This window comes from Pygocentrus nattereri, chromosome 1 (genome assembly GCF_015220715.1).
Source record: "Pygocentrus nattereri isolate fPygNat1 chromosome 1, fPygNat1.pri, whole genome shotgun sequence".
Classification (NCBI taxonomy): domain Eukaryota; kingdom Metazoa; phylum Chordata; class Actinopteri; order Characiformes; family Serrasalmidae; genus Pygocentrus; species Pygocentrus nattereri.
This window is the reverse complement of record NC_051211.1, coordinates 50,679,814-50,692,481: the sequence shown is the minus strand read 5'-3', so window position 1 is coordinate 50,692,481 and position 12,668 is coordinate 50,679,814. Positions and strand designations below refer to the sequence as shown.

General features: G+C 40.7%; 2 protein-coding genes across 2 annotated transcripts in view; both read right to left on the bottom strand.

The window, feature by feature from the left end:
- ninj2 (ninjurin 2) overlaps positions 1–1,641 on the bottom strand; it is a 52,942-nt gene extending 51,301 nt beyond the window's left edge. Inside the window, exon 1 of the mRNA XM_017698822.2 lies at positions 1,466–1,641. Within this exon, the coding sequence (XP_017554311.1) occupies positions 1,466–1,498 (33 nt within the window). The 5' untranslated portion in view covers positions 1,499–1,641. The remainder of the gene's footprint in view (positions 1–1,465) is intronic.
- cax1 (cation/H+ exchanger protein 1) overlaps positions 1–12,668 on the bottom strand; it is a 1,125,587-nt gene that overhangs the window by 714,174 nt on the left and 398,745 nt on the right. The gene's annotated exons all lie outside the window — the stretch shown is intronic.

The window sequence follows — 12,668 nt, the reverse complement described above, 5'->3', positions numbered from 1 at the left end:
AAAAATAGAGATACAGATACAAACAGATACACAGTGACAATCTATTGGCTGAGTTTAACTCTTGTGTGGTGTTGATGTGTTTGTTAATCAGTGGTCTGGTCGACCCACCACAATATTGTTTCATTAAATCAATACAGCCGTAACAATTTATGTACAAATATCAGATCATTAAAATATCACAAGTGTCCAGTGTAGGGTTCTCCTTTAGCAGCTGTAGCCAGTCAGCAGCCTGTCTGTGTTGTCCACCCTCACATACACATACATAAACACATACACACACTTGGCAAAGGCCAAGGAATTTGAGGTTGAAATAATAATAAATTGCATCATTTTTTCTTTTGGCACACATTGAAAATGGGTCCCAGAGACCCCAACACCACACAAGGGTTAAGGAATTGGAAAATCAACTTAATATAAAATGTGCCATAACTTTCGCACAGGCCACATTTTATGTTTTATTTTTTTCCCCAGTATGTTAAATTCAACAAATAAACAGCATTTGTGCATTAACCTCTTGGTCAGGGACCACCAGCAGGCCCAAAGCTTTATTACACACCTATAACCTAAGAATAGCCAGTTTGCACCAAAGTCTCTGTAGTTACTGAATAACAAGCCTTAGTATGTTATAAGCCTGGGATGTTAAGGGGTTAAGTACATTCTTTGAGGAGGATTCATTAACATACTTCCACTTAGAAACTCAACAAAACATGACATTTAACACAAACCTTTGCATACTACTGTATATAATAATCAGAAAGAGGATATTACAATATAGTGATATTACAGTAATTACTGCAGCAAACGTGTAGTTTTGTAAAAAACAAAACAAAACAAAACAAAAACATTTTTTGTGTTGCATTTAAAAACACAGTGCAGTTACTGTAAGCACTACAGTATAAGTTCTGTAAATATTAATTATGGTAACTACCTGCCGGTAAGTTGCTGTAAATTTAAAGAGTCATTTTTACAGTGTAGTTATGTGGACGTTCTTTAAACTGGTTCTTTACGGACTCGTCCACCGAAAGGTTCATCAGGGTGGATCAACCATGGCATCACGCTAAGGGTCCCTTTTTGGCACCTTTATGGCTCCCTGGGAGGACGAGGCTATCAAAGTGCTGCGACAATCCTCCTGATCCCATTAACCATTTGGTGCTTTGTTGATCCTGAGGTGCTTTAAAGGTCTCGGCCTGTCTTTGCAGCCTGTCTCTAATTGATATTTGATGGATGTGCGGGACAAGAAAAGAAAAGGTGTCTTGAAAAGGAGTCTAAAGGATTCTAAAGGAGTCCAAAGCACCCTGTGATCAGCTCCTCCCAAACACAGAACATACTGCACCCCACTGTCAAAACAAAGAGAGAGAGAGAGAGAGAGACAGAGGTGGGGAGGGGGCATCGAGCAGCCGAGAGAAAGGAGGGAATGCCACGTTCTGACGAGCAAAGAAAAAGCAAAGGGTACTTTGTGGCCTACCTGCAATTCTGCTCGTCCCCTGGCTGCTGACATGTTGCACTGCCTTCTTCTTTTTCCTTCTTCCAACGTTCCTGTCCCAACTGAGGAAGACTCGCTGGAAAGTGCGCGAGAGTCTCTCGGAAAGAAATAGCAGGAAAAGTTGGCAAGACCCTTTTGAATAAATTCAGGGCAGCACCAAAAGCCCGGCAGGCGGACAAACAAACGTGTTATTCATTTTTTTTCTGTTCAGCCCTCTCATGAGAGCACACTAGACTGGGAGGATGAAAAACAAGCACTCTTCTTCCAAATCTGAAACCAGTCAAATAAACCCTGTGTAGTCCTTCTGCCGACTTTTTGCGGAGGATAATAGTGACATTTTGGAGCCACTGCTCGGGCCAGTATAATTAGGCTTCAGTGCACCACCTTATCAAAGGCCGCATTCAGTGGATATCTTTGTGCTAAATACTTAAATTACTGCGTTCTTTTTTTGTGCTAATGTGGTCAGAGTATTACCGTTCGGGCTATTTCTGCATAATCGAGTCAACAGTGACGAAAACGGAGGCTAGGCTACGTGCTGAGGCTGAGAATGGATTCTTCTCAGATGAGTAACCACAGGAGGAAAAAAAGGCTTTTAATCATTATAAGATAATCCGCCAGGGTTATGAATTCAGGATATGTGCAGCAGAGAGCAGTGCATGGGGTGATTTATAGCAGAGAACAGAGGGACTTGATAAAACTGCAGGCCTCTCTGACGCCACAGCTCCAGAATTTCTGGAGTTTCTTAAGTTTGTGTGGTATTTGTAAGGCGTCTGATTGCCTGGACAAGTGTGTATGTGTGGTGGTGGTGGGGAGGTGTTCTTTTGGAGTCAAAATGACCCCTTCATGAAACTTTTATTAGATTTAAAGTAATGTAATTAGATGCAAAAGCTATTCGTTTGAGTTTAGAAAAAAAAATCTCGACAAATGTAAATAATATTCATTCTATATGAGTTAATGTTGCTTCTATGTGTGTCAACGTGTTCTCTCATACCGCTGTGCACCTCAGTTTCATTCTCATGCACGGTATTGCTCGGAAAGTGTGTATATTGTGCATCGCGTACTGTCTGTTAATGATTTGTAAATTGTTTGTATATCGCATTTAATACTAGAGAGACAGCAATGACGGGAAAGTCCTTGTGTGTGTGTCAAAATACTTAGCCAATAAATCTGATTCTGATCCGTTTAACCATTTTCAAACTTCTTCCTGAGAAGTATTATTTATAGTTATCAGGCAAATACCTGGTTGCGCTAATCAGGGCTGCATTAAATTAAATCAGGTGCTGCTTGATAAGGCAAGAGCTTTATAATGTCCTCAAACCCCATATACTGCACTCTCAGAAATAAAGGTACTAAACTGTCACTGGGGTGGGACCCTCCAGGGTTCATCTCAGTACCTTTAGGCAGAGAACATAACTGGACCATAATCCACTGAAATGATCTGTTCTAAGCTGTACTGACTCCACACACCCCGCCTTGCCTCCAGGCTTTTATTCTACTGTTCTGTTTTAAAACATTCAGATATGAAAAGGTACAAATACCAACTTTTCACCTGGAAAAACTGATTTAAGGTTCACAATCAGACCTTAAACCCACTGCTGTCCCTTTGAAGGAACATTTACATTGTTTGTACCTTGAAGAAGGAGAAATGTGCCTGAACAGAACCTTTATTTTTAACAGTGTGGGTCTCACCATTAGTTCATATCGCTGCTTATATTAAGCAAGATTCATCAGGAGTAGAGGCCGTAAAGGCGGATGACTTCAAATATCTTGGGTCAACCATTTTCAAGATTTTCGTTGGGAGATTTTTCGTGGGGGTGCTGGAGCCTATTCCAGCAGTCTTCGGGCAGAAGGCAGGATACACCCTGGATAGGTCACCAGTCCATTGCAGGGCAGACAAACAGACACAGACAGTCACTCACACCCAGGGGCAATTTAGCATGTCCAGTCGGCCTGACTGCATGTCTTTGGACTGTGGGAGGAAACCAGAGAACCCGGCGGAAACCCACGCAGACACGGGGAGAACATGCAAACTCCACACAGAGAGGATCCCAGTCACCTGGCCACACCACCACTGTATGGAAGGAAAATGTGTTAGGACTTCTGATTTCCGGCTTTGGAATATTCTACTTCTGAACATTGTGTGAGATTTTTTTTTGAGTTGCATGCATTTTTGGACTCTTTATCTAAAAACAAAAAGGTTTTTGTCTCCAAAGTCAAACTCAAACTTAGTTCTATGAGGTTCTGCGAGCTGATCAGCACTTCGAATACACACAAGAGGATCAGTCTGGTTCTGCTTCCTCGCTGTGTTACTGCTCTGTTTAGTGACCGCAGGAAAACTTTATGGAACATGAAAGTACTTCTGAAACTCTGCCTGTCTTACTGCAGTTGTTTAAAAAACCTTTACTGTCTAAAATGTTCTAAATATTACACATTAAAGGTAATTAGTTTACATTGGAATTGACCAGCTCTTATGGCATAAACAGTAGCAGTAACTACATTCATTCATCCATTTTTTCTTTTCTTTTCTTTCATCAGAGTCACATTTCTGATCTGAAACAAAACAGGCCTTTAGCCTGGCGTGCTGCACTTACTTGCTGGGACAGTTTATTACAGTAGCTGGTTGTTGTCTAACCTAAAGGAATAACTCAAGAGGCTGCATTGTTCACACTGTTAGAGGAACAGGGTAAGATTTCCCTGTTGAAAGAGATTTATGATGGTGGTGTTCGATTGCAGAGGTGGGGTCTAGTCAATAGTGTAGTGTTCCCACCTGGTTCAACATCGCTAGCTAATTACCAACCCTTCAAGATCTGACTCAGGTGTGTACAAGCAGGGAAAATGAATACAATAGCACAGATAGATAGATAGATAGATAGATAGATAGATAGATAGATAGATAGATAGATAGATAGATAGATAGATAGACAGACAGACAGACAGACACACAGGTAGGTAGATAGATAGACAGACAGACAGACAAGTAGGTAGACAGACAGACAGACAGACAGACAGACAGACAGACAGATAGATAGATAGATAGATAGATAGATAGATAGATAGATAGATAGATAGATAGATAGATAGATAGATAGATAGATAGATAGACATGAACAAACAAACTTTATTGATTTCCAGAGGGAAATTACAGTGTTTCTGTACCAAAACATATAGTTGCAGATAAACTTTCATACACTATGCAGCAAATAAAATAGAATAAGTTAAAGTATAAGAGCATAAGAATAAAAGTGTATCTATTTGCATATTTACATGGCATATAATACAGATTTGCTGTATTTACATGATAGCAGGGCCTAAGTGGTATGATGTCGTCTAAAAGCACAATGAGTATAGACGTAACTAGGAATTACAGCAATATTACAGTGTAAAGTGTGTGGTGAGAGTCATTACAGCAGCAGTTATGAAATATTGCACAGTGTGTATTAACAGGAGAGGAGATATGTGGAGTGATGTGGTTAAGCACGGTTCAGACAGCAGAGATCAGTACTGTCTCTGCAGTGAGGAGACTCATTGCTGAGCCTTATAGCCATGGGTAAGAAAGATCTCACATTTGTTTGTCTCAGATTTGTTCTACCACAACCTCCAACCTCCGAATCAGTCATGTCCACTTCTGTCTGCTATCTAGGTCCCCCTAATATCACGACACTACCCGTGCTAAGAGGATGAAGGTTAGCATGAGCTTCCTCTATGGATGGCTGTGGCATCACTGGGGACTCACTGTGATGAACTCACTCTCAATGAGGGGAGCCGAGTGTGGCCCTTATGTAATTAATCATTAAAAGAAATGGTAGATGGCTCAATCACTACCATAAGCAACAGTCACAGCAAAGCTGAACCATCCCTGAATAGGCATGTATGTGTATTTGTCATCACTGAGCCACTGACTGTGTTGTTGAATCTGCAAGCGCTGCCTACTTTAGCATGTTCTCTTTACCTTAGCTGCACTTAGACCACATGACTGACTGACGTTCGCATTGAGTCCAGTAATAAACCCACCTGCTGTGCAGTCTAACAGCAAAATACATACTGTATTTCTGCAGCCACCCTAAACACTGCGAACACAAACTCAGTTTGAAAACGCTGTAATTATACAATTTCAAAGCCGAGCTGCTGACATAAAGCACCAAACAGGGCAGTTTCTCGGAGGTGAAGGCCAGGAGCTGAGAGGCCCTTAAATGAGCTTAGAGGGTGTAGACTAACAGAGGGGCCATTCAGCAGCAGTGTCCCGATGCAGGTATGTTAAACAAGACTCTGTTTGTGCAGGTTGGGAGCTTCACTGGAAACCAAAAACCGCAGCAGCAGCCGAAGGCCAGAAAGGTTCAGAATATTCAGGATGGCAAAAATACCTTGGATACACGCTTTAAGAGGAATAAATATGTACTTAGTAGGTCTGTAGGAGAAAAAAAAGAATTTACTTCCGGCAGAGCGAGAGCATCTCCAGAGAGATGCATCATGGGATTACTCACCAGCACCACCTTTCAGCACGGCTACCTGGAGAGAACTGACTCTAAGGGCTTGCTGGAAATGACCGTGGGTGCTCAGTGTGACAGCCTGTGCTAGTCACTCATTCAGTGCGTCCCTGAGCTTCATAAAGAACCTTTATCTGCTGCCTCAGTGACTGATAAGCCAGAGGCTCAAAGCCACAGCAGCTGCACTGAAATATAGTAGAAACATAGTATTCTGTGATCTCTGAGTGTTCTCACTGGACGCAAAGTAAGCCTTTATTTACAGCCAAAAATCCAATTTACACAATACGATGCCACACTTCATGTTTAGTGTTCAAAGCTTTTTGGCTTTGGTGGAACAGCAAGGCTAATGTGAACAAAAAGTAATTGAATTTAATAATAAATCAAGTGTCATGCAAACTGCTTAAATGCTTAAATCATTCTAAATACTTGCTTTTATGGTTTGTGACATTGTATGACATACTGCTCTCTATGGACAAAAGTACACTACATGACAAAAAGTACCTCTCCTAATTATTGAGATCAGGTGTACCACTCATTGCTAACAGGTGTTTAAAATCAAGCACATGGCCATGGAATCTCCATAGATAAACACTGGTACTAGAATGGATCATACATAGAATGTCATAGAATGCCACAAGGAAGTCAGTTTGCAAAGTTTCTGCCCTGCTAGATCTGCCCTGGACAACTGTAAGTGCTATTACTGTGAAATTGAAGGGCAGGGACTGGGGTCCCTGTCAATTTTACCATCTTGGCTGTAAATATGTCTTAGTATGTGCTAATGTACTAGTACAAGCTGAAAATATTTAATATAAATGAAAACGTTGCTCTGCTTTAAGCTTTAGCTCAGCTGCAGCTGCTTTTCTCTCATCTCTGGCAGGAAACTTAGAATAGTTTTTTTATTAAATGTCTCTCAACATTTGATTTTTTACGAGGCTGAAGTCAACGTCTCATTCGTCGGCTCCGTGTTTGAATTTTCTCATTCCGCCTTAAATGAACTGAATGTAACTGCTGCACCATTAAAGGTGGAACGGGAACATTCCAACTGGATTCAGCTTCACAACTTTTTATTGTTTGATAGTTTTTCAGATAAGCATTTCAGGAAACCAGCTGGAGTGATTATAAATGCTAAGTCCATTCATCCATTATTTATATAAAGTCCATTTGTCATTTATCCCATGTTGCAATACCCACTACTGCCTCTAGAAGCAACGTCAGCCCAAGAACTGAGCACTGGGAGCTTCATGAAATGGATTTCCATTGTCAAGCAGCTGCACACAAGCCTAAGATCACAATGCCAAATGTCGGCTGGAGTGGTGTAAAGCACACCGCCCCTGGACTTTGGAGCAACAGTAAAGTTTGGTGGAGGAAGGATAATGGGCTGGGTTTGTTTATCAGGCTTTGGGTCTCTTAATTCTAGTGAAGGGTGATGTTGATGCTACAGCATACAGTTATATGCTTCCAACAGTTGTGGAAATCCCTTTTTTGTTCCAGCATGACTGTGCCCCTGTCCTGACCCCAACCCCCCTGAATACCTTTGTGAGGAATTGGAATGTCAATTGCGAGCCAAGCCTTCTCATCCAACATCAATGCCTGACCTCACAAATGCACTTTTGGCTGAATGGGCACAAATTCTCAGAGAGAGTCTAAAATCTTGTGTAAAGTCTTTGAAAAGGGGGGCAGAGGGCAACTCCATCTTAAGGCCCATAGTTTGTTGTCTATGGACTTTCATGTATATTAGTTAACTAACAACAGTCGCAGTGATGACATAAACATTGTTTGAAGCAAGTGTGTTATGATTTAAGCTTGTCATTCATGCCAGTCACTGTTAACTGGTGCTTTATAAGCTTCCATTACTTGTAGGCTATCCTTGTAGCTCCAGTGCAAAACTACAGAAGAAAACTTCAAACATCAAAGATGTTTTGCTAAATAACTATTTGCGAAAAGGGGGCAAAACATGTATATTAGATTTTATGTCAAACTACAGCTTTAAGCGTACTGCTTGAGTGCTGCTTGTACAAACGCAGGACAAACGCTTGGAGAGGAAAGTGGAATGAAAGGAGTTGGATTGTGTAAATTGTGTTGGAGATGAAGAGTGTGGTCTTGAAAGACAATCACAGAACTGAAAGTCAGAGGAATTAGGATAAAAGTGCTTCCTATTACACAATCAAGAGAGTGGTTTATTTTTAGCGGGCTCTTTCCAGTCTGTCCATGCGTAAAAACAATGACCTCCGCTCGCCTCCTATAGGACATGTGATCCCTGACATAGAACAACATATACAGTACACCGTGTCCTTTCTCAACAGTCAAGATAAATGCAGAACAAAAACACTGAAATCTGTCAAAACGTCTGTAATCACCTGTCCCACACAACTGGAGAATGCTTTGAAGAAGATGGCCTGAAGATTGCTCCACTTCACTGTGTCGTAGAGAATTCTCTCTGACATGTGGATTAACCCATGAATTCTCTCTGACATGTGGATTAACCCATGCATCAAAAGCTGTAGAGGAAAAACAGCCATTAAGTACAAATTATTCATCTTTCAGGAGACATTTCTCAGGAGCTTAGATAGAAAATAATCACTTGCACGAAGAATAAGGAATTTAAAGTACTTAAAGAGGAGAAAAAATCATCCACAGGTGTTTCTGTCCACCCTTCAACTCAGTACAATGGGTCTGAAAGGATGTGTAGCTGTCACGAAGCCTCACCGCTAAAAGGAGACAGACAAAAAGAATGTTTGCAAATCACACGAAGAAGCCGCTGGTGTACTCAGAATGATGGGCTGACCGCCCCGGAGTCCAGACCTCAACGTCACTGAATGTGGTAGGGATTATTTGGATTGTGAGAAGCAGGAAATACAACCAACTTCTCAGACTGAACTTTGGAAAATATCCCTGCAGATTCCTTAGACAACTGAAAGTGAGTCTCCTGACAAGAATGGAAGCTGTAATGAAGGCAAAGAGTGGATACATACTGATTAACCCTTGTGTGGGGTTGATGTGCTTGTTACTCAGTGGTCTGGTCGACCCACCACATTATTGTTTTATTAAATCAATACAGCCGTAATAATTAATGTAAAAACAACAGATGTTTAAAATATCACAAGTGATTCAACTAAACATTGGTTAACAGACAGCATGCATGTCAGCCCTTTGCTATTTGTACAGTATTGTACACTGTTTTGGTTTTATAGTCAGCATTTTAAGAATTTCAACATATTTCAACATTTTAAACAGGTTCAAATAATACATACTGTCATATTTGGGATAAAACCTTTATCTTCATCATTTTTTGGCATAATCATCAGCTACCCTTTACATTATGTTAAAATCATGATGGTTCAAAATTATTTGGAAAAAAAGATTTTTTTCATCAACTTAGTTAAAAGTTCAGAACGTTTTTCTCTCCTCCTGTAAATTTACCATTTTGGGGATTCAAGGTTTTACTCCAACAGTGATGATATTTAGTCTACTTTAGCCCAACAGCTCACAAATTAAAATGACTCCAACATGGTCAACCAAGAGTAGCAGTGCTTTATGGTATTTACAGCTTAAAACAGCATGACAAAGTTTCAGCTGTATAAGACTCTATGATGAAGCCTCATCTAACAGGGAGCGCTGATTGTGTTTATTTGGGCCACGCCTCTCAGTGTACATGCATGTAGCCACTAGCATGCGGTGCTTTGAAAGCTCAGGGTGGGAGATATGCTGACGTACAGATAACACTGCAAGCTCATTTAGCCTCCCTCCTCCCCGGCCCTGCTGTTTGTGGAACGCCTCATTCTCTGCATTTCATGGATGTGTAGGTGCCTTTTGAAGTGTAGAGACAATATGTAGAGAGTATAGTGCAGTTCTTCCCTTCATAGCACGCATTACATCATTGTTGATTCAGTACAGCACATCCGGTGAAGCCCAGACTGTTTCTTCCTCAGGCTCTTAGAGAGTTTTTCCTGCTACTGTAAACCCTGGCTGACTCATTAGGGGTCCGGACCAGCATTTCTGGGAAGCTGCTTTGGGACAATGTTTTAAAAAGCAGTGTGTTAATAACTGAATTGAACTGAATTGATATGTGCTATACAAGCTAACTTGGTGCACTAGTGGACTCTGATCTTAGTTTTGGCAGACGTATCAAAGCAGTTATTAAATCAAGTTTTTATCACCTTAAGAACATCAGCAAGATCATAGATTTTCTGACTAAAGCAGACCTGGAGAAACTCGTCCAGGCCTTCATTTCTAGCAGCATCGATCACTGTAATGGTCTCCTAACTGGACTCCCGAAAAAGGGAATCAAACAGCTTCAGCTGATTCAAAATGCAGCTGCCAGAGTCTCACAAGGAGTAAAAGAAGGAACACATCACCACCCCCCTTCTTAAACCCTCCCAGTCTGGCTACCAGTCTGTTCCAGAATAGTCTGGTTTAAGATGCTAATACTGCTCTATAAATCGTTCAATTGGGCAAGACCAGCATATTAATTTCATGTGTTGCTGTGATAGGAGTTGAGCAGAACTCTCAGGTCATTAGGAACCAGTCAGTTAGTCCTGCCAAAGGTGAGGACTAAATATGGAGAAGCAGCGTTCGGCTACTGTGCTACTTTTAAATGGAACCAGTTGACAGTGAGCATTAGAAGAGCCAGTTTAAACATTCTTAGCGTTTCTAGCCTCTTTTCCTCTAATTAGATTCTTTAATTGAATGATTTTCTCTTTTAAATCTTTTGTTTTAATCATTTTTCTAGTTTCTATTCTCACTTACGTTTTTGTTAACCATGTATTTTCTCATTTATAAAGCACTTTGAATGGCAGCCGTGTGTGAAAGTTACTATAGAAATAAACCTGCCTTGCCTATGAACGAGGATTCACCCCCCAGTGAGACATGCTTCTTCAGGAATCGGTGATGACAGATCCCTAAAAGCTGCATCTCCACATTCCCACTCTAAACTCCCTCCAGTGGTTCAAGCAAGTTACAGCTGCATGAATTTGGGCTTACCGTGGTATATAAGGGGAGGTGCTGCTATAGGAGCAGATATTTCCTTCCCTGATCCTGTTTCCTCACGCTTGTGTCGTTAAAGCTCAAACACACATCATCACTGTCAAATCACAGCTAGCACCATTTGGTCTTCAGCAAATTTTTGTAACACAAAGGATTTTTGTTTGACAAAGGGATCGAATGAAACAATCAAACGTTACTTGGAATGAAATCCATTAACATACAGGAAAGTTAAAGCGGCACTCTAGCCAAATTGAGGAATGCTGTCATCTGTTACAGCTGTTATAAACACACTCTTTGACCTCCTGTAGTGGTGCCATAGTCCCAAGAAGGAGGTTTTCCTGTTAAAAGACTAGGAAAAACCCCTTCTGGTGATGTATTCTGAAGGTGAGATGAACTTATTAAACTCCACAACTGCTTTGGGGCAGAGATACATGAGGCCGGACTGTTTGAAATACTGTTTATTCTGCTAGCTGGACAGAGCAAAAGGAGCTAGAGAGGTAAAGATACTGCTAGAAAGCCGAACAGCACATGTATTTTTATTGGCATTTACATCAGTGGGCTTCTTTATTGCCACAGGGGGGATTCCCAGTGGTGTATTTTACACAATGCATGCTGGGTATTGCAGTGGACTGATGGATTGATGAAATAGAATATAAAAGAAGTGTCATCAAACTGATGAGGCTGATAGATGTGAGGGTGCAGTACAGAATAAATTCTGAGTTAACCCCCGAGGTTCACTGATAAGGTTTGTGTTGTTTTATGTACCAAGATCAGTCGTAATTCATTTTACTTGACCAATTTCCAACATCTCTTTATTCAGTTTTTAAACTGTTTTTTTATTACTGGGCCTTTAAGAGTCGATTATGTAAATGAACTCTATCTAGATTGGTCGCTCTGTATTGCACCTTATTTAAAAAGAACTCCGAATGGAAACACTCCTTTTAACTTCAGTCTTACACTCACCTCATAAAAAAAGTCACTGGGGTGGGACCCTCAAGGGAACATCTCACTACCTTTTATTCAGGGAACATAACTGAACCATAATCCACTGAAATGATCTGTTCTAAGCTGTACTGACTCCACACAGCCCGCCTCGCCTCCAGGCTTTTATTTTATGGCTCTGCTTTAAAACATTAGTTTATAAAAAGATACAAATATCTACTTTTCCACTAGGAAAAATGTATTTAAGGAACACAACTGGACCTTAAAACTACTGCTGTACCTTTGAGGGAACGTTTACACTGGTTGTACCTTGATGAAAGAGTCATGTACCTGCATGGCACCTTTATTTCTAACAGTGCAGTGGGCGGAGCTAAACTGCTATAGGCTGAATAGGTGGGTAGATGGAAATGTGTAGGCTCTTGTGACATTGAGAACAATGAATTCAGAGCAGGCTGTTTTTGTAGATTAGTTTCCATACATAGACCGAGGATATTTACAAACTACATCAAATAAGCAAGGAAAATTCCTTTTTATGCAATACAGGCGCTTTAATTCAACAGCACCTTTCTCGAAGAAGATGTATTTGATTTCATGTTTGGTTTCAGCGCTGCTGAAGTGTTTTGCTGCTTACTTATATCTGGTAACGGCATCTGTTTTTTCCCAAGCGCAGGCTGAGAAATCCGAAAGCAATCAGAGTAAGAGTTTACATGCACTGAGAAATCTGATTACTGAGATAAAAGAAAAATCGTATTTCTTAATTGTATTTCTAGATACGG